At 39.1% G+C, this 26,289-nt stretch overlaps 1 protein-coding gene across 3 annotated transcripts in view; it reads right to left on the reverse strand.

Moving 5' to 3' along the window:
* Nucleotides 1–1,329: 1,329 nt before the first annotated feature.
* Nucleotides 1,330–26,289, reverse strand: part of mgll (monoglyceride lipase) — a 39,086-nt gene continuing 14,126 nt past the window's right edge. For all 3 annotated transcript variants that reach the window (XM_014995133.2, XM_014995131.2, XM_014995132.2), the window contains 5 exons: nucleotides 22,802–22,938; nucleotides 12,116–12,226; nucleotides 11,675–11,764; nucleotides 9,953–10,168; nucleotides 1,330–8,901 (listed from right to left, as the gene is read on the reverse strand). In XM_014995133.2, coding sequence (XP_014850619.2) covers nucleotides 8,770–8,901; nucleotides 9,953–10,168; nucleotides 11,675–11,764; nucleotides 12,116–12,226; nucleotides 22,802–22,938 — 686 coding nt within the window. In that variant the 3' untranslated portion in view covers nucleotides 1,330–8,769. The remainder of the gene's footprint in view (nucleotides 8,902–9,952; nucleotides 10,169–11,674; nucleotides 11,765–12,115; nucleotides 12,227–22,801; nucleotides 22,939–26,289) is intronic.

Below are 26,289 nucleotides of genomic sequence, written 5' to 3' on the forward strand. Positions count from 1 at the left end.
ATTACTACAATGCAATGCTGCCATCTACTGGTCAATAAGTATAAGACAAGTGAAGAATAGCTGTTGGGTACCTGAATACCAGACAGTTTTTGGGTACACACACATCTCAATAAATTAAAATATCAATGAAAAGCCCAATTCATAAAGTAAAGCTTATTTATAATATTGATTCATTACACCGTGTGATGTATTTCAAACACTTATTTTTGTTCACATAGTTTACAGCTAATGAAACCTCAAAATCACAGTCTCAGAAGATTAAACTATTACATCAGACTGAAAATAAATAAATAAATAAATAAATAAATGTTGACACCCTCCTGTGTCAACATTATGCTTATGCTTTATAATATATATATATATATATATATATATATATATATATATATATATATATATATATATATATATATATATATATATAGTATTTTCTTGGACTGATGAAATCAATTGGGGGAGGGAGAATGTCGATTTTTTATTTATTTAACATTCGTCTTTCAGTTTGCATGTACAGAATGGGAAAACATAAACATCTTTGTTGATATCCAAAAGTCTGATGATGTTTTAATTGCTAAAATTAGAGTTTAAGGAATCAGACCTAAAAAAATTCCCAAATATTTGTTTTGAATGTTAATGACTGAAGTAAAAAAAGAGCCAATTATGATAAAAAAATAATAATGGAAAGCATAAGCATAATGTTGACACAGGAGGGTGCAACATACCTAAAAATAAAATTTGATCTGTGTTGCTGTGAATTTTTGACACTCTGAAGTATGAATGATTATCCTCTCCAAAATTTCCAATTTCCAGCGAGCAAAAGAGGGAGCAGAATATAAAGCAGCTATAAGATCAGAAGTGTTTCTATTTTTATGACTAACCTTATGTGACACCATATATGATTTTGGTTTATGGCTATAAAGTGTGGTTATTTTTAATTATGTTACTCTTCATTACCCTTCCACTGGTTAATACTATCTTAATATACATAAAAGCCCATCTAGGGACAAGTGCTGCAAATTAGCTCATGCTGTAAGCACCTGCTGCTTTATTCAGTTGGTCCATGTTATTGTGTGTCTGGCCTATCATATAAGCTTAATAAATAAATAAATAAATAAAAATTAATTTTACTTCTGCTTATCTGAGACCAAGATTTATATGCTGTGGAAAAATCTGCACCATGCAGGAGCCTCATTACCCTCATTACACTAAATGTGGGTTTTTACTTTTTCCGAAACATTTTCATATTTAAAATACGTTTTAACATTAAGAGTAAAGTAACATTTAAACTCCCACAAGAATTGGATATTTAAAAAAAGTCACACAGGGCAGTTAAACAGTCATGTTGTTTATTTTAAAAGACTTGTGGACGTCGTGAACAGTCTAGCAATAAGTAGATTGACATTCAGAAGAATTTTCAGTGTTATTTTTTTTTATACCCATCTTATTTACAGTTGCAAACTTTCAAAAGCTGACACCCGACCAGTGAAGTGATTTTATTATCTCAGCGAAAAGCAGATTTAATACCTGAATTTAAGTTGGATTACAGCTTGGAGGACATAGAAGAACACCAGCGCAGGAATATTAAAACTGTCCTTCAGTAACATTACAACATGTTAAAACAGATCAACACAGAAAATATACAAGGAAGACTTAAATATCCAATCCTCTGTGTTTTATTTCCCTACAAATACAATCTAATCTCTGCAGGCCTTGTAATACATCGGGGAGTTTCCCTTCATAGACACTTAAAATCCCTTAAGAGGAACCAGGATGATTCATGGAGAGAGAGATGCTCCAGACACACGTGCAAATTAACCAATCATTCAACGTAGTCACACTGATGGAAAACTGTATTTTAAAATTTCATTTTAAGCTCCCACAAAAAACAACATAAAACCCCTGATTTATCTATTTTATATAATGCTTATGCATCAACTCAGTAATTTAGCTACAATAATCTTGGTAAACTCAAACAGTTTTCATCTAAAGTCTTTTTTTTTGGTATTAACATAAAATGGACTTGAACAGGTGTGTAACAAAGCTGGGAGGTATTTAAGTGGTGAAGTTCATCCTGTATCAAAAGGAGCAGAAGAAGTTTTTAATGTATGTCTGCTTCCTTGTTTGCACTTTAATAAGGACTAATAGACATCAATTTAAGGAGACTGATTAGATCAAGCAGGTGGACACGTCAGTAGACGTCAGAAAGTCAGGACCAACATGAATGTTAACCTTCATGTATGTTAACAGATCCCCCATTATCGATGAGCCAATCAAGACAAAGCGTCTGATTCCAGTCTCTAGCAGAACTGGCGCATTTCTAATTAGCTTATGGTTCAATGCAGGCAAACAACTATAATATGCACATTCATCAGCAATAAGGCATAAACAACATAGACAAAGTTTTACAATGCAGGTATTGTCATGAATAACTCGTAAATTGTGTATTAAGAAATGCAATCAAAGGTTTTCTTTGTTCCTGATTAGTGCTTAAGATTTTGGATGAGTTCCATACACTCTCAAAACTGCTGAGTTACATTGAATATTTGTCAAACATGACATCTTCACAGCCACATTTTCCGTTTCGAAGAGTAAGATCACCTTTAGATGTTAACAACATGAACATGAATTCAAAACTCTGTAAAATGATTTGGCAGTAGTTTCATGTCGCGTCCAGCATCACCTAAAACGTACTGGAGTGAATTCCTTACCGTATAAATCTCCTTAGAAAAGCAATGTTTGATTGCTGACTACATATACAACAGCTCTATAAGTGGAATACGTGAACGTCAGGGTGTCTGAATAGGTTCTGGTATAAAACGTGCCTTGACATTGTGTAACTAGTACATACATGCCAATACAGGAAGTTATTTGTTAATAGTACTCTACACAAGATAAATAAAAAATAGCTAAAATACAATACAATTGTCATTTTTGTGTGTTATAAATACAAAGCTATTGTACAGTAATTGTACAAGGTTTCTTAACAACAGCAAGACAGGAACAGGAGTTCTAAAATTTGCTGCCATACTCCCATTACCTCTTTCAGGACAAGGGTGAAACTAACTACCATGACTTTATCAACTTATTTTTAGTGTTTGCAGCAAATTGGAGAAGACCTGTTCAAATCTTGCTGACAGCTTGAGCACAACAACATGAGCACCTTAAAAAGGGATAGTTCAACATTTTTGAGATGAGGTTCTGTTGAAAAAAAAAAAAAAATAAATAAAAAAAATGGCGGGATCCAGACTAAACAACACTTCTGCCTTTTAAAACAACTGTCAAAAACATCACATGCTACTGTTATTTTAAAAACCTTTAGGGCATCAACACATTACCAGGGTGGTTCATCTAAATAAAGAGCTGATGAATGTTTACACAGGAAATGGAGGTGTGGTGGCGGTGTGTCACCGATGTCACAATAGCTACTGAATAGAAGAAGAAAGACTTGTGCTCCATTTTTTCTACTGCGCTGTATGGTTACACTTCAATTGTCCATTCCAGCATTTCTGCTTGATGTGTCCACATTATGGAAATTATAGGGCCTAACTGATTACTGTAATTAACCACTTATGTTGCTTTGCATTTCTTTCAGTTGTCTTGACCAGAAATGCTTCACATGTTCTCTAAATGTGCTTCACACCGGAAGATAATTAGTGGCACACCGCCCCCAACCTCCATCAACCACGTAAGTAGCAAAATTTCCAATATTTTAATGAGACTACTGGGTACTCATATGTTTGCAAATCACTATAGATCTGAAGCTGAAAGAGTTTCTCAAATGTTTACCGTTATTATTATTATTTATTTTTTTAATAAATAATGGTCAATTATTATTATTTTTGTTTTAATCTGGAAAAGTTGTGATCTTGACAATAAGAAAGGCATATAAGTCCTACTTTCTTTGAAAACGGTATGATTATTATCATTATCAGATATTTTATCAGTGGAAAAGGATGCATGTTTTTGATCCTATTTACTGTGAATTAGAGTAAAACAAACAAACAAACAAAAAAAAACAGATAATAAAAGATGAATCTATCCAATAGTTTACATTTTAAATTTAAATGTGTCTGTCTTTGTGAACTGATTGTGCTCGTGAGTCAAATTTCAACCGTTCTTGAACTGTGGACATATTATATAATTCAGAGGGCTGCAAAAAGCCCTCAGGCCACAGTTTAGAGGCTCTTAAAGACAGCATCTGAATGAACTTCTATGGCATTTTGGAGACTGAAGATGTTCTAAGATGGCAGAAATCTGCTTTGGTCTCGTTCCCTCTCAGAGAAACTGTTAGACTTAGCCTGTATCACATGCTAAGTTAGACTTTATAAATCCCAAGAAGGTTTTCAATGCATGTAAGATATCAGCAGCTTATAACCTTTGAATAGAACCTCACTCAAAAAAAAAAACAAAAACAAAAAAAAAACGTACAAACTATCCCGTTAAAGGAACGCTTCACGGAGTCTCCTCAGAACAGATAAATCTCATGAAACTATAGCAAGACTGGCCTTTGCCCCTTCAGTCCTCTGTCATAAATAACAGTTCTTTTCATAGAAACAGTCCTAAAGTCGTAAAAGAAAAAAAAAAGAAGAAAAAAGTCAAACAGAAACAGTGACCCCATTGATAAACCAGCAGGCAGGATGAATCTGGCTTTGTTATAAAAGCTGCAGCCCAATTGGGATTCAGCTCTGTTCTGCCCCCTTCCTTTCCCTTCCCAGTTACTTAATATAGAGCGTCTGTCCGAAGTCGGAATCTGAACAGTCGAAAGGATCACCAGTTATTAACTGAGCGATTCCACATGGCTGTCTCAGTGTGAGCAATCTGACCACAATGCATGTCACTGGAAAAGAGTGTCGGCTTTGAAATAAGTGAAGCCAGAGGTCGTTGACTGTTGGGATGAACAGGAATGCAATCTATTGGGGAAAGTGCTGGACTGCATTTGATCACCATTCAATAGAGACATGGAATGTATGTGTAAAAAAATTTGACAAACGTATGACGAAGAAAAAAAAAAAGGGAAATTCCAACCACACAATGTCCAAGGAAAGCTCCTCGTTTGACACAAATGGTGTATAATCCCTGCTGTTTAGGATTCAGCGCATGCAGCTCTTATTATTCACTGCGAGCTGATGATGCTTTAGTCTCTTATCTCAACACTCACACAAAAAGGGAATCCTCAGAGCAGCAAATGGACAACAAGCTTCGAGACCCTCTAGTCTGCCAGACGATCCACAAAATTAATGAGGATATTTATTTTTACTGAGTGATTTCACAGGAGAGAGAGAGAGACAGAGAGAGAGAAAAGAAGAAACAGACAGCGCTGCCATGGTTACTGTTGGCTTCTTTCCTCGCTTTCTCCTCTCGCTGCATCCCGGTTTCTCTCTCTACTGTCAAAGCAAACAACAGTAATATCCACTCATGTAGTCTGACAGGTAGAGCTCTTTTTTTTTTTTTTTTTCTAAATTACGCTGCGAGCTGAGGTCATTGTGCTGATGCTGTGCCGCAGGGGAGCCATTAGGAGTTTGAATACAACTGGGGACTGGGCAGCCTTTGTGTGCTGCTGGGTCTGCTGCAGCCTAATCAGGAGGAGATTATGTTTGAAGTGCGAGCGGTTCTGGTTGGGGTTAAGGGGTCTGACTCTCGCTGAGAGTCAGAAATACATTACGTTTCTGTCTATATCTGCACACAGGGTGATGCAGGTTGAGGGTAAATCTTCTGTGTGATGTGATAATAACTGATCACAAAAAAATAAAAAAAAGATCAGTGGAAGAGAAATTTTAGAGGATGCTCACTTGGACACTGTGTGGTGTGATCCGGCACTAAGCTGAGCTAAATCTTTCAGGTTTACCAGAGTTGTACATTTTACAGAACAACAAGAGCGCTCTAAGGCAAAAACAGCATCTCCACAAAGCATCCCCGCTGCCTGTTGCTGCCGAGATAGGTCCCTGCGTGTGACGGTGTGGGTGTCCGTGGACAACATGTCTGAATCTGTGACAGAGCAAAGGCGTACGTGATGGACAGAACAAAGAGCAATCGTTAGCACTTGTAGCCAAAAAAAAAAAAAAAAAAAAATAAAAAAGGAGAGGAAGATGAAAGATGAAACAAAACGCCAGACCCAGCTCACGGTGAAACGCGGTGCGACCGGAGGAGACGGAAAAGTTGGAAAGATGTATAGGACCCAGAGGTTCCTCTCATTCTGTCACTTCGGCCGGGATCCCCCTGGTGACGGCACATGTGAAGCGCGTTTGGAACAAAAGAACTGCTGCTGCAGATAAACATGGCAGCCGGCCATCACCATGTTCCCCACGCCTCCTGCAGGAGCGTCTTTGAACTCTGCGTGATTCATTTAAACTCATCCAGCACTAATAACTACAATTCTTCTAAAAAGGCGCATATAAAAAGTTGGTGGTGAATACCGACAATGAGCTTAACTGTGATCCTGATGTTGGAGCCCTGACTTCTCAAATGTTTTCTCATTGTGAACGATTCAAAGCAACAGGTAGCGACAGCGGCTAATTACAGTCCGCAGGACGGTGCGGCGCAGTGTGTGTCCGCTTAGCTTACAATTAAAGAGCTACCAAAAATAAAAGCCGTTGTGACATGATTGCTTATTAAAGCCAAGGTTGACTTCAGGGGGGGCACACTGCTGTTTGGGGAGGGGCCAAAGAGTGAAAGAGGTGACAGCTGCTTCTGTTACTCCATCAACTGTGGCTTTCTATACAGAAGTCCATTTTAGAATAATTGTAGTAATTATTTCTATCAGGCATTCAAACTCAGAATAAGACAGCTATTCCAAAGCTTTCTACTTTAAAACAAAGTTTTATTTTAGCTTCTGATATATAACTACATTTATACTCTTAAAGTGAAACATTTTTAAAAGTAGCAAGAAGAAAGTTTTACTAAAAGGGGAAAAATGTTCCATATGTTTTTTTTTTTTTTTTTTTCTACATGGTATTTAGGGGACAAACGTGACAAATAGAGTACAAGTTAGATGAAACCAACATTGAACTTTGTGGCTGACATGGAAAACGCCTCCTGTGGTGGAAAGAAACATTACACTGCACATCACCGAGAACATGCGTTTTCACAGGGAAACATGGTGGTGGCAACATCATGCTGCGGGGCTGACATTTCCAGCAGTGACAGAGAAACCAGGCAAAGTTGATGGGAAGAGTGTGGAGCTATAGACAGGGTCAACCTGGAAGAAAACCTTTTATAGACAGCAAAAGACCTGAGACTGAGCCTGAGGTTCACCTTCCAGCAGAACAACTAACCTAAAACACAGAGCCAGAGCTGCAGCATAACGGTTCGCATCACAGTATGCCCAGTCAAAGTCCAGACCTGAATCCAACTGAGAATCTATCTGTGGGAAGACTTGAACTGACGATCATTTATGCCCACCATCTGACTGAACTTGAGCTATGCTGCCTACAAGAATGTGCAAAAAATGTTATGTGCAAAGCTGGCGGCGACCTCAAAAGATCTGCTCTGCAATTACACAAAAGGTACTTCGAGAGCGTCGACTGCTCAGATTTGTTCAACTTCCCCCTTAGCCACTACTTTGTGTTGTTTGGTCACACAGAAGTCCAACAGTATGCGTTTCGGTTTGTGCTTGACAAAATCTGACTAAATTCAAGGGTGTGATTCGTTTTGTGAGACAGTGGAGCTTCTTCCCCCGAGAGAACCACGTTAATTCCTCTCACAGCTTTGAGGTATTCCCTATTCACCAAACAGATGCTACATGAACCACTAACAGTGAAGTCAACCGTGGCCTTAAATGGGGTCAAAACATTTGACCTTTGACCTCTCAGTATGAGGCCCCATCTGCAGAGAAAGTCACAACAGCGTCACCTGGTCAAATTGCCTCCTGGAAACGATTGTGCTCACGACTCTGTCATTGAAAGCACTCATTTATTTAAAAAAAGATAAACAGTGCCATGTATAAAATGTCTTCAAATCTATCAGCTTAAAAAGAAAAAAAGCTTTTCTGAATCTTCTTTGTTGAAGAAGTATTGATTTTGAGCTGTTTATTAGACCTTCTGTCTTCAGGCCAAAGGAGACATATGAAAGAAGAAAAGATAGGATTTCTTAAGAATATAAAGAAAGCTGAGAAAGATTTATGACAGCGTTTATGTTGGAATATTGGATAAACCAGTTATTGACAGTTTGAGGTGACCTTAGCCATCGGCCCCCCAGCGGAGATCAAACAGCAACTTGACCTTTTGATGTATTGCGGATTTGAGGGAGGGAAAAGCAAGAGCTATTTCTTTGGGTCAGTAACGCAAGGTGTTACATTTGGTATTAGTATCTAAAAGATCAATTCAGTGACTAATAGAGGATAATGTCATTATTGCACTTAGAACCATAGCTTAATGTGATTTCAACTTCACTCGAGTAGCGCAGGAGACCAGGAGATGATGACAAAACCAACGCACCCACTGGCCGGACCGCATGAGGCACATTCCTGATTGTAGATTCTGCTCGGAAATGTTTTTTTTTTTATTTTTGCTGAGTTTCTAGGATCAAAGTTTGTGACGGCATCATCCTCTTAAAGAAGATGGAAAATGATGATAGTAAACCCTTCAGACAGAGAACGCGACGTCAGATCAGTGAGCGCAAACGCCTCCCTTGGACAGTAAAGAAGTGTTACGCCTCACATGGCTTTGGGAAAGGATGTACGCCTGGCGGGATACGGTTTGGGAGTCTCCTTGGAGCGCTGACTGAGTTCTTTTTTTTTTTTTTTTTCTTTTTTCTGTTTTTTACGTTGGAGATCTACGAGCCTTGCTGCGGTGGCGTCGATGCTGGAGGGAGGCGATCTGTGATCCAGCTCGTCACGTCCTTCAGCACAGTCTCGGCCACTTCAGGGAGGTCGTGATGGAGAGCGTGGTATCCTCCTTCAATGATCTGGGAAAACATTTGGCCACGTCAGAGAAACGATATGCATAAAAAAAAACCCCTGAAAACTATTATTGTTAAGGAAAACAGAACATTTTCTAATATGACGGCCATTTGATGAGCACTAAATCTAAATCACTAAATCTGTTTGGGGTGTGAGGAGCAGCACAATTTCAGGGCGCGTTTTGGTGAGAAAATTTGAATATTTTAAAAACCTTATACCGTATATGTGTGGACCGGATGTCTGGAGGTTCTTAGAAACCTTGACATAATCAAAAATAGCACTCTCACTTTCACCCTCACAAAATCTTCAATTTGCAAAACTTCAGTCTAATGCAGAAATAATTGATTTTAGTCACAAAAATGCAGAGTTAGAAGTCATCATTTAACTAGATTCAGACTTAAAATTTAACAACTAGGTAATCTATTACTAAATCAACCTATTCCACCCTAAAATAGACAGAATAAATGTTTGTTGTCAAAAAAAAAAACACAGAAAAATTCATATAAGCTTTTATTTTAGCAAAAGCCTGTATGATTGTTTTAAATGTGTCTTTAAATGTCACCGTAAATACATAAACACGGCAGCTGCAGTTGATCCTGAATGAACTGCGGCTAACCAAACTCAGGAAGAAGTCGTTATATTTTACCAGTACTCTCCTCAGCTCAGGAACAAACTCTCAGTTCATAAAACTGTTATTTCTTATAGATCAGAACCAAAACATTATTTTTTTTCTGTATCTTTCTTCTAAAGGTCAAATACTGTTTAATCATTTAGTTTGTCATTTCTCATCTGTTCATTTGTTTAAATTTGAGGTTTTTTTCTTTTTATGCAATTTCGAAGTGAACAATTCTTTTAGTATGCCTTGATATAAATGTGATGTTTATTACTTCTGTGCTGCTGATCTTCCTGCGTAGCACTTTGAATTACATTATCTTTGAACAATGCTGTGCAAATAAACCTACCACACTTTGCTCAGCTAAAAATATCACGTCACATGTTTTTCTTCCACTTCTCAAAAAAAAAGAAGGGCTCGCCTCTGTGAGAACTCACACCCACCGTCAGTTTCTTATCTGAACTTGGAGCTTTCTCGAACATCATCTTGGAGCCTCGGATGTCACAGAGCTTGTCAGCGTCGCCGTGGAGGAGCAGGAAGGGCCAGCTGATGGATGGGATCTCCCTCTCGATCCTCTCGGCCGCCGCCATCAGCTGGATGCCAAACGACACCCGTAACCTGCCGTGGTAGTTCAGCTCATCGTTGTCATATGCCTCCACCTGACGGGAGAAAGCCGTGCAAAAGAGTTGTGAGCGGAAAGAAAAGTGTTGGGCGGACTCCATAACGCTGTTTATGCAGCATTCCTCCACGCTTTGATATCAAGCAAGGTTTTAGAACAACAACAACAAAAATAAATCCAACATGGCCGTAAAATAAACCCAAAAGCACAGCAAAGGATTTGAGATTTATGAAACACAATGATAAGAGATGCAAACATAACCTTTAAACCAACAACTCATCTTCATCTACACAGTATGTTTTTGGTTTAGTCGTTATGTTTTGTGAAATCTTTTTTTTTTTCTCTTGCTCTTAATGTGTATGCATTTTTTTCCCCAACACAGATTTATGGTTTGTTTTTCTTTGGACGTTGGTGATTTTTGCAGTTTTGGATTCATGTCGGTGAAGCAGCTGGTTGCAGGCTGGCTGCTGGAGCAGATGGGGTTTAAGGTTAGGGTTTTCAGTATTCAACATTTTCATTGTTCCCCACATGATAGACCAAATGTAACTGTGTGCTTTCTGCAGATGTATTTCTTACATCTCACACAAGAGGAACTTGTTTTACTGTCATCTCATTCCAAAAACCTGCAGTTGCTCCAACCTTTGACCTGTGTATTCCAGCCAATACCAGGATTAAAACATACGCATACAAGACAGTTAGATCCAGCGGCTTCCATTTCTCTTGAAAGACACGCCTCCCCTCCAAGTTAGTCATGTCGAGGACTATCTTCTCCATGAGTGGGGATATAAAGAGCTGAAATGTTAATTCAAATATCATCAATTCTTGTGACAGCAAATCTTGTAGGACCAAGAGTCATTTCGATGACAACAATCTACCTTGGATTTGGTGTGGTGGTGTTGACCGTGTTATTTTACCGTCTGTCCCAAAACGTCATTTTTGTATGCAAACTGGGTGCAGACATTTGACGCAGCAGTTCATGACCTCAGATGCGAAAAAGTTGCAACATTTCACGGAAAGAAATGAAAGTATAAAACCTGCACTTTGATTTTGAACACAAAAACTGAAATGGGTCAAATTGACCCGAAACATAATGCAAAGGGTTAAAGCCACCTATTGTTGAACACAAAAACTTCCCCGTCTTATTAGAGGAAGCAGAAATAACAGGATGTGTGGCCGCTGGGACGCATGAAAAGTTTCACAAACCTGCATGAATACGTGGTTTCACAGGTGTGTGTGAACGTGACGGCATGTTTGTATTTGGCTCCGTCGTGGTTCAGCTGCAGCTACTTTAAATGTGACACAAAGTAAATGCACTTTGTTTGTCGTCGTCAAACAGGTGCGGTCTTCATCCTGGGATTGTTCAAAAGTTGCTCAACTTCACATGAATGTACACCACTGGACACATTTTCCCATGAGACACACACCCGCACACACGCACGCACACGCAGACACACACACACACACAAACCACTGGACAAGTCAGGTACATCGTCAGCAGAGCATACCTACTCAGATTCACAGCAACCAGTCAGTGTCTGTCTCTCACCTGTGTTTCGTCCCGTGAGACCCATTTGGACTCGATGGATCCCAGGGTGAGGCTCGGCAGCATGTGGTTGAGGAGCTTCGCCACGAAAACCTTTGGGGAGAAAAAGGTGGCTGAGATTTTTTTTTTTTTTTAGTTTGTTTTCACAATCTGACACCTTCGTCAGGAGAATCCTACTTTGTCTGAATATTTTCACAGTTCTCTTCACATCCGAGTGTTTTGCTATTTTAAGTTGGCACCAATTTAAAAACAAAAAAAGATAAAACAAACCCTCTCTATCCCATTAAAGATTTAGATTTAGCTGAAGTCTGGCTTTGAAAAGATGACACTGGTTGCAGGAACTGAAATCTGATTGTTGACAGCAGTAGGAAAGGGAAGAAAAACATAAATAAAGAGAAAAGAAGTGCAGTTCTGATAATAAACACGTAGACCGTGAGGCAGTACCTTAAAGGGCGTCGCAGACTCTGGGTTCATCTGGACCATCGGGCCTATCAGGACCACTCCAGTGAAATCACTGGGTCTTTCACAGGCAGTGAGGATGGAGATAGCACCACCCTAAGGAGGAGTAAACATCAGATAAAGTTTTAGTTTCACCTAATTTGTTTTTGTTGGAGTAGTAAATGCTGGAACTTAAGCACACCTTCAGTTTAACTGTGACTATAAAGAACTGTGAAAAAATATTTGGCTCCCTAAAGTTTCAAATCATCACACAAATTTTAATAATGTAATAATTTACACAGAAAATTTCAGTAAAGACCCTAACCCATATTCATCAGATGAATCCAGTTATAAAGGGAAGAAAACTATTAAGACCTTGGTTAAATGTGAAACTTGCCCCGTTTATGAAATCATAAATTAACACCGGTTTTGGTCTCAATTCATCCCCGATGACTCCCAGAAATGTATCCTCAAGAAAATTAAACAGAGCCTGTCTGACAACATGAAGTAGGCTCAAAGATCCTAAAAAGCAACACATCATTTCACCATGAAGAAACCGAAGCACAGATGACAAAGTCCTCGATATCTATCAGTTAGGGAGAAGTTCAAATCGTTTTGGGTGTGAGCTACTATCCACATGTGGAAAATCATTCACAGGAAGGGAGAACCTGACAAAATTACTCCAAGAATCCATCGATGACTCTTCCGGAAGGCCATAAAACAGCCCAGAACATCCACTTGGTTTATTTAATGTCAGTGTTTTTGATGTAACAAAATGAAAGAGACTGGGCACAAAGGCTTTCGTAAGAGAGTTCCAAGGTGAAAACACCTGCTGACCAAAGACAACATAAAAGGCTGTAAAATAAACATAACACATCAGATAATAAAAAAAAACAACTAAATAAATCATAGCAACAGTCAAGCATAGCATGTTTTGCTTCTTCTGGATCTGAACCTGAAGGAATCACATCTCCTGTTCAACACAAAAAGGCTTGATGGGAATCTCCTACAATCAGTTTGTGATTTATTTCCTACCATTGATGTCGACTAATTTTAGTGCCTTCTGCAAATCTTTAGAAGTGAGCTGAAGCTTGGGAGGATAATTTGTTTCTTTAATATCAGATTTTTACGGTGCGGTGCAAACGCGCAGCAACAGAAAAAAGATGCAAACAAAAAAAGAGACGCAAACAAATTAAATGCAGCAAACAGAAAAAGAGACGCAAACAAAAAGTGCTGAAAACGGAAGTGCTCCAGACCAGTAGAGGGAGTCGAACAAAAAGCAGCTGTGTCCAAATTTAAGGTCTGCATCCTTTAAAACGGGTGTTCAGAAAAGCAGCGGCAAAATTATTAAGTCAGATAATAGTTGTAAAATTTTGTTTGCGTCTTTTACTTTGTTTGCTGCATTTTATTTGTTTGCGTCTCTTTTTTGTTTGCATCTTTTCTCCGTTGCTGCGCGTTTGCACCTGTCGGCCACCGTAGATTTTAATATTCCCACTCAATCCAGTTCATTAGATTTGCAAAGAAGTTGCCAGATTTAATTCCATACAAATTAGTCCATTTTGATCATACATACAGGCTTTTAGTGGGTGTTATTCCAAGCAAAAAGTTATCCTCATTTTCAATCACAATTCCTCAGAATAAAATTAGAATAAACGGCTCTTTCTCATTAGACAAGATTTGTAATTCACTGATTATCACACTGAAACTTGAAAACAAATTTAATGGATCAGAATGAAGCACCTGAACTAAAAACTTGTCTAAACTGCATGAGTGCCGACAAGTGGAGAATTAAGTAAAATACACATAAACATTTTTATGTAGTCAGTAGTTCACCAAGATTATCTATAAGATAAAAATGGCTGCATGTTATGCTAATAACAGCTTATGTTGTGCTACCATGCTGTCATGAGTTGTGACGTTAAAAGTGCTGAATGTACATGCTGTCCTCAGAGATTTGCTCGTAATCCCATTACAATGATATTAGCAAGTAACATGGGTAAAAGATGCACAGATAGTGAAAATACGGAAAAAAATGAAAGGGCGACAGATAATAGATGTGAAGTTACGTGATACAGTTCAATATTATGATCCATCTGTCTATAACAAGTGATGGGGAGATTCGTCTCCCCTGTGGCAGCAATGGGAAGGTTACACCAGAGAGGTTCTGATGCAACCAGCAGTGGGAAAAATACCAGTAGGTCAAGACCAACACAAAACAATCCATCTTTTGTTTATTTGGGTGTGAATTTCCACCCGCCTTCTCAGTAATCCACACACACACACACTGAGAGTGAAATGTGACTGAAAAGCCCTCAGGGCGAAACATGCACTGCTTCGCTGCTTCACATGAGGACAAGTCCACACTTTGACAGCTATGCAGACATTTCCTGTTTTTGATTTGAACCCTGTGATGTCGGCTGACGATAATTAGCAGCTCTGTGACCATCAGGGCTAAAATCAATTAACCGTGGATGACTTTGGTACAGTTCCTCTCCTTGTGTGCAACAAGTGGTGGACCCACACACACACACACACACCCCCACACGCGCACACACACACACGCACACACACACAGGCATCCTGCTTGGGCAAATCTCTCTCTCTCTCTCTGGCTTTAGAAACTAATTGCCTTCATCTTTGTTTATCTGTGCACTCTTTGTCAGTTGTGTGAATATTCATCAGCTCAGGGCCAATGACAGGTCCACTTCATGAAAAGAAGCACCACAGGAAGACAGGCCGTTTCCCACAGGACAACATGTCCGCTTGCAAACACGCACATTTCTTTAGGAAACCAGAAGCCTGTTTCTTCCATGTTTGGTTTCCTGTTATGTCTTCCTGAAACCCTCCTCATATCAACAGTAAAACTTCCATGTGTGAAAATAAATAAACAAAACAAAACAAACAAAAAAAAAACATTTACACAGTGACTGAATTATCCCTCTACCTCAGGGTGAAAATGTGTTTAACACCTAACATATGTGATTCTTCTAGGATTTTTAAAGAAGACAAAGTTGTATTTTCCATAGAGGTTTGGTACATGCATAAATAAAGGACTGAGACAGTAAAGCTTTTTCAAACACTGCCTACTGCTCACCTACCACGCTCTTCCTCTAACACTTTGGGCAGTGGATGCTGGTAATGTCCCACTGACACTCTGACTTAACCTGTACAAAAACTGCCTGATGAGCAAAAATACATACAGTCTGCGTATTTCACAGCTTGATTACTCTAAATCAGTGGTTCTTAACCTCGGTTCAGTCGAACCCCAGGTGTTCGATGAGTCGGTCTCAGGGGTTCGGCGGAGCCTCTGCCGCGGAGGTAAAGACGCACTGTGTAAAGTCGTGATGACGCCCCGCTTTGCCATCACTTGCTGTAGAGGATCACGTTACATTGCTTAGCCAATCAGAGCTGCGGAGGAGCAGTGATTGAAGGAGCTCCACACTCAGCATGGATTTGAACTTGTGTCTTTATTTAATTCAGCAAAACTCACAGTTTTTACCAAATTCTGTAGCTTTCGGTGTACTTCTAAATCTGCTCCTTAGTCGCATATTTTCGGGGTTGGTACTGCCTCTAGTGGCGTGGGGGTGGTAACACAACTAATATAATTACATTACTAAATCAGAATACCGCAAAGTCATTATTATTTATTAATTTTTCATTCTCTTAAGAATGTAGAGCTAATTAAATGATCTAAACAAGACCTTAAAGTGGTTCCAGTTTCTCTCGATGGCCAACCTGTTGAAACTGTGGCAAATTTTAAATACCTTGGGTCGTTCCTGGACAGACAGCTCAACTTTGCTGAAAACACTGACTATATTTTGAAGAACTGTTCTCAGAGACTCTACCTTTTAAGAAGAATTAATGATCTTGCGGTGACCCAACTAGACTCTAGCTGGGTCACCCCTATGTCTTGAATTTGGGGGCGGGGAGGGGGAATCATATTTTATTTATCACTACAGAAGGGTTCAGTGAATGCGCATATGAAACTGGTGGGTTCGGTACCTTAAAAAAGGTTAAGAACCACTGCTCTAAATAGAGCAAGTAAATTGCTAATAGCTGAACAAGCTACATTTAGAAATGTACTCCTATTATCATTTTTAAAAGTTTAATAACTATTGGAAACAGACAGAAGGTGGCCTGCACAGGTTCATTAAACCTTTAGTAAAAAAGGCAAAAACCTACGAAACTGGAGAAAAGTTTTAACTAAAAATGTGCAAGGTTAAGCTTAGATATCAGAAACAGGAGAACATTTTCAAAAATTATTTTCTCTAGTGTTGCCTTGCAGCAATGGGTTCATAGGTTATAATCTTGGCCTGAGGTCTTTCTGTGCAGTGCTAAAACGAGTGGGTTGTTTCCGCATGACTCCTGACCGGTCCAGCATCATGCCCAATGACTGCTGGACACAGTTCAAGACTTCAAGGATGAGCAGGGTTAGAAGAGGGATGGATGCAAAAATGAAAAAGTATTAAAAATGCTACAATTATGACATTACAAAAAGCGAAATGCATATGCCACCAAAAGGACACATGTTTTTTAAGTTGAGGAAACAGAAAATAAAATGCTGAGAAACACATCAGGACATCATGTAAGAACAAGCAAGAGAGGAAATGTACAAGACAATAAAGAAAAATAATATGCTGATACCCGGGATGCCAGGAAAGCCTGTTGTAAAAAGAGGAGTCTTCTTTGTCACTCTTACCTAATTTTCTATTGTAGTTTTTCCCCTTTAAATAGTAGATTTTTTTTATGTATAATAGTAATAAAAAATAAGCTGTAATAACAATCCCAGTAACCACGTTGGCAAGACGCTGAATGTGAGATACATACAGAGGAAAAGGATGAACAAATAGACACTAAACAGTGATAAGTCATTACATAAATAGTTGGCGCCTGGAAAGTTAGACATTTGGGGCAAATGCCAGAAATTTGACTGGAGAGGGAAAAAAAAACAAAAAACTTTAGCTGGAGGGAGAAGAAGAAGCTTGGGCAGTAGAAACATGCTGGAGCGATCCTATGAGCTCATACAAAACAGCTGAAATTCCTTAGTGCCAGCTCAAATGGGGGACATGCAGAGAGTTCACAGTGCTGAAGCTGAGGCTTAGGATATATATCTGAAATCTAGAGCTCTCCAGAGATTGATCACATAACAGACTAGAAATTTATGGTTCTAAACTAAGCTACAAAGTAAAACTCTAAAGTAAAGGTCCAGTAAAGGACCACATATTTCTACCCATGCAGCTGAACTGAGTAAATATAAAGGAGTGAGAAACCTGTCTGGATTCACACCCCATCAATTACTTTTGTCCAGGACCAAATCTCAAAAAAAAACAAAAAAACAATCCTAATGGAATCCCTTATTGCGTTTTTGCTCAATCTGAACAAAAAGGGAAAGTGCTTCTGCAGTTGTTGGTTCTGGATCCTGCAATCTCCATCACAATGTCAGCAGCACACATACAGGAGTCTACATTGTCTTGTAGTTTTTACGTCATTCAAGGCCTTTTTAAAACAGATTCGTGTACACACAGAGGAGCAGAGGAACAGGCTAATGGAAACAGGATGCATCGCTACAACACTGGGAAGCCGGAGAGTGAGGCCTGTGAAAACAAGCCGACACAACACTGAGCATGGGCTTGGTTTCCGTAGCACCCAGTCTGGGATTTTGTTGCTTTTAAGGAAAACATAAAGAAGGACTGGAATGAAAACATAGCGAGGTGATAGGAAGGTGAGGAATAATAAAAGAAGAAACTGATGGATACAAGTTGGTGGATTAACAGTACAGACTGATGTGGCGAATATCTGCATAAAACTACAAAAAAAAAAACCAAACCATCAGATGAAAAAGCAAGACAATGAGCAAACACATCAGAGAAGAAGAAATGTAAAGATAAACAATAACCATTGGAGGATACGGTCCTAAACTTAGTTCTGATTTTTAGACACTCTACTGCCTTTGTCCGTGACCACACAGCAAGAGTATACATTTACAGCCCAGGCTTTATAGTACAAAAGAAAAAGCTTCCCTAGATGCTCCTTTAAACAATGAGCTATGTAAGCCAAACCAATTCACATTAATCAAGTGATGCTAAAAGCTTCCGAAGCTCAACTTACTGCAATAAACAAGTATTCATTTACAAGGAGATAGAAGAAGAGGCCTAAGTGAAGGACAATTTGATTTTCAAATGCAGTAATTATAAGTAGCAGGAAAAAAAAATCACATTTATTAAAAATGTTCTGCAGTTTCAGTCAAACTTGAAGGCAGTGCAGCGTTACGTACATAGAACCAGTCCGTTCATCCATCCATGGCATTGGCTTTCTGGTTTTAGCCCCTTATCAAGTCCAGAGGAGCCCAAAGCACTTCATGTACACACTCACACACATGCTGATGGTGGCAAGCTACTGGACAGTAGCCACAGCTGCCCTGGGGCAGTCTGACAGAAGCAAGGCTGCAATGCAGCAGCGCCACCGGGCCCTCCGATCCCCACTAGCAGGCAAGATGGGTGAAGTGTTTTGCCCAAGGACACATCGGCAATCGATCCGATTTTCCATCGGATCAAATGTCAAAACAGATCCAGAAACCTTACAGAAGAGCTCCTTTCAGCCTCTTCTATCCAGGATCTTATTCTTTTAGTCATGATGCATATCTCATGATCTTGGGTGCAGCATGGTAAGTAGATCAACCGGTAAATCAAGACTGTTGCTTTATGACTCAGATCGTTCTACGTCATGACAGACCAAAATAAGAACACCATAAAGCATTCCCTATTTAGCATATCTGTCTCTGTATCGTACCATCACTCATCAACAAGACGACAAGATACCTGAACTTATCTCCTCTCCCCAGTTCGAGGCAGAGACTGACCCACGCCCTGGAGGGAAGAGTTTGCTTTGTTTATCCCGTGAACAACCATGGTTCTCAGATTTTCTTAAAATGTATCTTTATGGGTTAAAATTATACAAGGGCCAATGCAGGATTTATCTGCAACAGTCAATTGTTTTGAGACACGATATTGAACAAACTTATACCCCAGAGAAAGAGACCTGATTATCTGGGCAACTTTGTTTGCAATAAAAATGCTTCAAATAGGGATTGTTTGTTATGATACCTCTTTGACTGCTATTTAATTCATAATAATTGAGCTTCCAAACAGAAATCTAGAAAAGGGATGTTGCAAGATTCATTAAGACAGAGATCTCCTTTCAGATACCCTTAGAAACTATGAAAAAGGTCAAGAAAAACAAAAGCGCTGATGCTAATAACCAAGCCAGTCTTGAAGTTAAGCTCTCAAAGTCCTAAATACCTTGTGGACTTGGAGGAGTTTGTTCCTGAAAGCGGATAACCTTTTCTTTAAAATGTAATCTTATGTTTAATTCTTCAAACAACTTGGTTCTAATTTCTCTGTAAAGCTCATTAAATCTACAATAAAATCTTTCTTCGCGTTGAGTTTCACTTATAAATGCTGATGTACAACTAAGGCAAAGCTCCTTACTGAAGGAGGACAGTTCTTGAGTGAATTAGCAGTTCTTCATTTTGCTCTCTGATTTATGCGGTCATGAGCTGTCGCGTTTCTGACTTGTGCGAGCCTTTGTACTTTATTACCCTATCAATCCCCTAACCCTATAAAAAATTATATAAAGGTATGACACTATGTCAAACACTCATAAAGCACAAGTACAGACTGTGAGTAGCTTGTTAATCCAACAGAGATGAGTTCAATGAGATCCAGCTTGACTCAGCCCACTAACACCGACAGTAAACATCCATTATGTAACTCATCTCTAATGTTTTTGTTATGTTTGTTTGTGCTCAGAGTTAGTGGGTCACGGAGCACAACAATGAGAGGCTGTGCTGTTTTGGTGCGGCTCTGTGAAATGCTCTGAACCAATCACTTGAAAATAATTCAGAAGCTGCCCTTCAGACTTTTTCTATCACAGATTTATTTAATTGCCCTGTTTCATCAGTCACAAAACTCCACTAAAATCTTTTAACTCTGTTCTGAAATTTATACCCATTTATATTCCTTACACAATTAAACTTACGACCCTTACAGTAAAAAAAAGTGATCAGCTGAAAACATTTTGACTCGTTTTCAAGCTTGAGCTACTGTTAGCTTAAGGTTAGGCTAACGATTAGCTAACGCTCCAAAAAATTGGATTTTGTTTATAGATTATACCAGAACTGTTCACAGCTGTCTACATGGGGATAACCACAGTGGATTCTGAACTCAGGATTGCTCACCGAGCTCTAATATTCCCAGTCTTGTTGTTTTTGCGACTGGGAACCAGTGACTTCTTTTTCCATTGCAGAAGGCACAGACTCTGGCATCACCAGCTCTATCTGGACCAGATGAACAGCTTTTGTCATAAGTTTATTTTACTGTATTTGTAGAATTTTAGTGTTGCAGAAAGAGATCATACTAATACATAAAAAGCAGTTTATTTTTATGTACATATATACAGTGTAACAAATGATCGTACTTTCTGACATTACTTCTAAATCTAAACTTGGTATTGGATTGTTTTGGGACATAATTATTCATCAAAAATCAGGCTTTAAAAGCAGTTTCATGCTCGTATGCAAGAACAGTAAGATTGGAAGACAGGCCTGGGAGAGAAACTGATGCTAACAAAGACAATAAAATTATTTAAAAAGCTATCTATGCTCCAATGCAAATTAATGGAGTGACAGTTTGATGGAGCTGGAGCAGTTATTGCTCTGCTGCCATTTAGTGCTACATTGAAGAGTCTTGAGCAGAAAGTAACTCTAGTAACAACAATAAACCATTTCTAACTCAACACAGACTATACTAATAGGTAACTGTAGGTAATGGTGAAGTACAAGAGGCATCGGGAGGGTCGGTAAAATGGGTTTAGGGTCGGTACTGGATGTGAGAACAGTTTATCTTCTCTGTCCACGAGCAAAACCACGCTCACATTTGGTTTGTAGGGGTTTTTTTTGTTACTCTGAAGCAGCTGCAGCTGTGTGGAATATGTGTCACTGTGTGAAAAGTAAAGTGCAAAAAAAGATAAAGCTAATAAACCTTCCCTGAGCTGTTGGCATCTGCCCTTCACACATCAATCAGACACGTGGCGCTCCAATCCAGCCAAAAACAAATAAAATGGGAGCTTAAAGTGAGGAAAGAATTAGCACAGGCATGTTCTTCTTTGTTGGTTTTGTGGTTCTGGCAGGATGTTGGAACGTATATGAAACTAGCTCAGCTCTGTTTACGGTTAAACCATATCTTCGATTTCAGAGAATTATAACGGCACGTGCTTTGGCTTCACAGCGAGACTAAATTATAAAGATCTTACTTTAATCTCCAAGAAACTATTCAGTTCACGCCACACCAGATGGTTTTCAAATCTAAAACATTCAAAAAGACCCGAAAAGAGAAACTAATAATTAGAGGTGTGCCGATCGATCGGTCACCGATCACAATCGGGCCGATTTTCGTAAAAAAGTGCATGATCGGTGATCGGCGATCATTGTCTCTTTTACCGATACCGATCACCTGCTTCTCATTTCCAGCCTGCCTGTGCAGCTGGTCTCCTCTTTCCTTCACACTGCGCAAACGCGCAGCAACAAATCCTAAGCGATGTGGAACTATAACGCACTGAGTGAATGGGGAAGTTTGCGTGTTGCGGCGGAAAATTGAAGCAGGTCTAAATGCATCAACACAATGAAGCTAGTACGACATAAAAACAATGCCATACTTGACGGAGTTTGGCTACATCGAGGCTCACTGCAGTAAAAAAGACATACGGAGGATCAGATAGCAGGTAAAGCAGCGCACAGCTACAAACACTCACCCGGATTAGCATGACGGTCAGAAAGCTAAACAAATAACCCGCGAAATTATTTAAGTCTTCGAGCTGCGATGTAAGACGCTGGTTCTGCTCTCGCTGTTGAACCGCTGCTACGCTACAGGTAGTAATATTTGACAGACGGAGCTTCGCTTCTGCTCCACCTGGTGGTGACTCTCACACCGAACCTCTGCTTAAAGCTGCATCATCTAACTTAAAAAATAAATTTTACATATGTATTAAAACTTTCGCTGTCCTAACATGAGACAGATAATCTCTGAAAAAATAATCGATCTCCTCCCTGATCTGCATAATTACTCCGCTCAGTCAGAAACAGCCAATCAGAGCTAGCAGTAATCAGCTAGCCGCCATGCTATCAGGAAGTTTTCATTCAGTAACTCTGGATTGTTTATTGTAATGGAACCTGTTTTTGCCTTTGAATGTTAAGTTTTATACTTGAATTTTTTTGGCAATGTTGAGAGGTTTTATTTTGGCTCTTTGCGTTATTTAGCCTCTTCAGAGCCTTCATATGTTATCAGTCTGTTAAAGATAGTATTATCAATAGCAGTACAATTTGCACAATGCCTGTTTTGTTTAGTTTTCTTCTTGGAAAAAGTTATTAAAAAGTTTTTGTCTAAATTAAGGTGAATTCATGGTTCCTTTTTCCACATAATGTAACCGGTAGTGTTTATGATAATAATAATTATGTGATCGGTATCGGTGATCGGTATCGGTGTATCGGCCCTCATGGGTGATCGGTATCGGTATCGGGAGGAAAAAACCTGATCGGCACATCCCTACTAATAATTCAAAAAGCAAACACAGAAGTAGCATCCGCAATCAACGGGAAATCACTGAAAGCACTGAAACGGGTGTTGGGAAGCGTCCTACCATGGAGTGGCCCACAATAAAGACAGGAAGATTCGGGCGGCGGGACTTCATGAGGTCAATGTGCTGCAGGGAATCCCTGATGTAAATCTGAAAGTCCCTGATGTTCATCCTCTCTCCTTCACTCTGACCATGGCCAACTGCAAGACGAGACAGTGACAGATTAGTCAATATGCATGGACCTTTTATTTAAAGACCTTTTATGCAAAAACATCAAGGCTTTGGTGGATATTTAACAAATGGCTTTGCTCTAAGAGTTTAATTGGCTTTTTAGGAACTCTCTCTCTCTGTTCCAGTGTAATCCTTCTGCTTTGTTTTAGACAACAAAGGACTGAAATGGTGGATTGTTAAAAGGACATAAAGAATGAATGAAAAAACATCGAGGGGAAGCCAAACTGATGAGAATGAGGGAAATTGTGGCTAAGATGATGAGGTCATTAGAAGAGATGGGATAGGCTAAATAGCCAAATAAGGCAAAATGAGGTGGGAAAGAGAATAAAGTCTGATTGAAATAGGAAACTGCCCTGGAGGAGAATCGGATGAGAAAGGGATGCAAAGTGGGTGAACAAAAAAGAAATGAAGAAATCAAACCAGGCATAAAGAGAAACATTAACTTAAATTTACATTTTGTTAGTAGAGTACAGTGAGATGATTTGTGTGGAAAGATGCAAAGAGAAATCAACTGGTGACTGGAATCTGACAATTTTCAGCTGACCATCAGATCGGTAACTTAAAAAACAAAAACAAATCTTTTGAACACACATTGCTACTAAGTTCGACTGCGTAATGATGAAATAAACTTTTTCAGCTTAGTGGGGGAAGAAAACTCAATGTAAGCTATTTTCAGAAACAAGGAGATGTTTAATTTAAACTTGGAGGAGCACCAGAGATGTAGGAAGGTTTAAAGGGAAACTGCATTTTCTATGACATGTTGTGTGAGGTTCATTAAGGCTGCAATAGGACTTCACCAGTTTAAAAAAAAGAGCTGAGTGCAGCAAAATATGTTTTTGCCCCTTTGGGTTTTCCTGGAGGATGTTGGATTTAAAAACATTAGCTGCCTTTTGGAAATCTTAGACCCCAAATAAAGATCTATATATTTTAGGAAAACACATGCAGTCTTATGTTGCAGTGCTGCCCATAATACTGTCAAAAAAGAGCCTAAAGAGTTTATTTTGTCTTTGAAATGAAAAAACAGCAAATCCTTTTTTCTGGAGAAGGTTCTGTCACACACACCATGTAACTTGGCTTGTGTTCCTAATATCAAGGCTGGAAAAAAAATTGAATGCTGTTATGTCTGCTGCATATATAGGTCTTAAAGAGAAATCATCAGATCAAACATCTACAAAAGTCAGAGACCGGAAATTGGCATTAAAATCCTTATCTGTGTCTAAATCTAAGAAAGATGATGCTGAAACAATGTTGACTGCTAACAGATGGAAAATTTGTAAGACAGGAGAAACAATGAATCTCTGCAGGCTGTGAATGAAAAAGACCTAACAGTTCTTTATATAGACAGAAATACCCATGAGAGAGCGTGGAAAAGAAACGAACTCAATTGATGATCTCAGTTGGGAACTCCCTAAGGCGATGTGTGTTCCTGTGCATCTGTGTTTGCAGATGAAGCAAAGTCTACAGGGACTCGCTCCAGTTCAGTATTTTTCATTTAACAATGTCATACTTCAAAAGGTGTCACTGTGCATATATGTCCAGAGTAATTCACCTTCTTTTATCGTGTTTGCCAGTGTTTCATTACTTAAGCACCTCTTTCTCTGCCTTTTTTACTTTAAGAGAGTACCGTAAGGAAGCCATGTGTTAATATTTAACGTGCAAATGATGCACTTTACTGACATTGCACAACAGAGATTTAATTGAATTTAATTTCCTCCTGATTTTGAAAGCAGTGTTTTTGTTCAGAAGAACAGTTTTAACGTAATACATAAAAACCTAATACAAATTGCAGAACAGAAAAGCTGCATAACCTGTAGCTGTTGGGACGATCTGAGTTATAACCCACAGCACTGGTGCAGGGCACCGTTGGGACCTAGCATCCAGCAGAACAGCTGGTTACTATGGATACTGAATGCAAGCTGGTGGACAGATGTTGGTGTGCAAGGAGTTACAATGATTACTTCCAGTCCTTCTTACAGGAGGGGATGTTGCTCCCCTCCTGAAAACTGTTTGACCTCCTGACATCTAAAGAGAGATAACACTTCATCCATATCCATACAATGAAAACACTGTTTCAAAGAAATACTTTTTTTACTCAATATTTTGAGAACATCTTAGAGAGACGTTAATACTGACCTTTGGCTACGCCTGTACTGTCAGATTAGTTGTAATGAACCCAGTCCAGATATGACATTTTCACTAGTTCCACATCCAATTTATAACATGTCAGAGATTTTGAAAGTGTTTTTATGTAAAAACTAATTTGGCTCAGGTGAAGTATGTGACTGAGCATTATGATTTCTGCCTTCCCTGTCGCTCCCATAAATAAAACATCTAACAACATTCACATTTAAACCACTTGAAGACTGTTCTGCTCCAACTAGAAAAAAAATAAAATAAACAATTTTATTTATTGAAGCTAACAATAAAACAGTAGAGATGCATGCTTTTATCCCCATCTCCCCACCCAAAGATGGGAACTGCAAGTTGTTTGAACAAAAGACTCATGGCCACAATGTGGTAACTGTGGCTTTAAATAACCTGAGAAGTTGCCATAGTTGTGCTTTTCGTCAAAGCTTTCAGCGGATGTGAGATTGGTCACTAACAGACTGTGTGAAATGTTCAACATTCACTCACAGGCCACTCATTAGGTGAACCCGCTCAGGTGTTTGTTAACTAAAATAGTGAATCAGCCAATCACACGGCAGCAACGTAATCCACTTAGGCATTGAGATGTGATGAAGGTGACCTCATAAAGTTCAAACCAAGCATGAGAATGGATCAGAAACTGGACTGTGAATGTGGCATGGCTGTCAACACTGGGCAGGTCTAGGTATTTCAGAAGCTGTTGATTTACTGGGAATCTTACAATCCATCATCTCTTGGATTTACAAACGATCCAAAAAGGAGAAAATATCCAATGAGTAGCAGATCTGCGCAGGAGAATGGATGACAGAAACCAACTAAACAGTAACTCAAATCACTAAAAACGCAGGATGTCAAACCTTGAGGCAGATGGGCTACAGCAGCAGAAGACCACACAGGGTGCCACTCTTGTCAGCTAAAACATGTAACTATAGTTACAATTCATACAGGCTCACCAAAATTGGAAGACAACAGATGGGCAAAATTTCGCCTTGTCCAATGAGTTTCTATTTCAGCTGCAACATTCAGATGGCAGGGTGAGAAATTAGTGTAAACAACGTGAAGGCATGAATCCATCCTGCCTTGTTACCAGTTATTAATGCAGGTGGGGGATGGTGTAGCGTTTTAGCACACTATCTGAAAACTCCTGTTGGTCATGTCCATCCCTTTATGACCAC

The sequence above is a fragment of the Poecilia mexicana genome, unplaced genomic scaffold (assembly GCF_051168715.1).
Source record: "Poecilia mexicana isolate PSO_F unplaced genomic scaffold, ASM5116871v1 scaffold_7, whole genome shotgun sequence".
Classification (NCBI taxonomy): domain Eukaryota; kingdom Metazoa; phylum Chordata; class Actinopteri; order Cyprinodontiformes; family Poeciliidae; genus Poecilia; species Poecilia mexicana.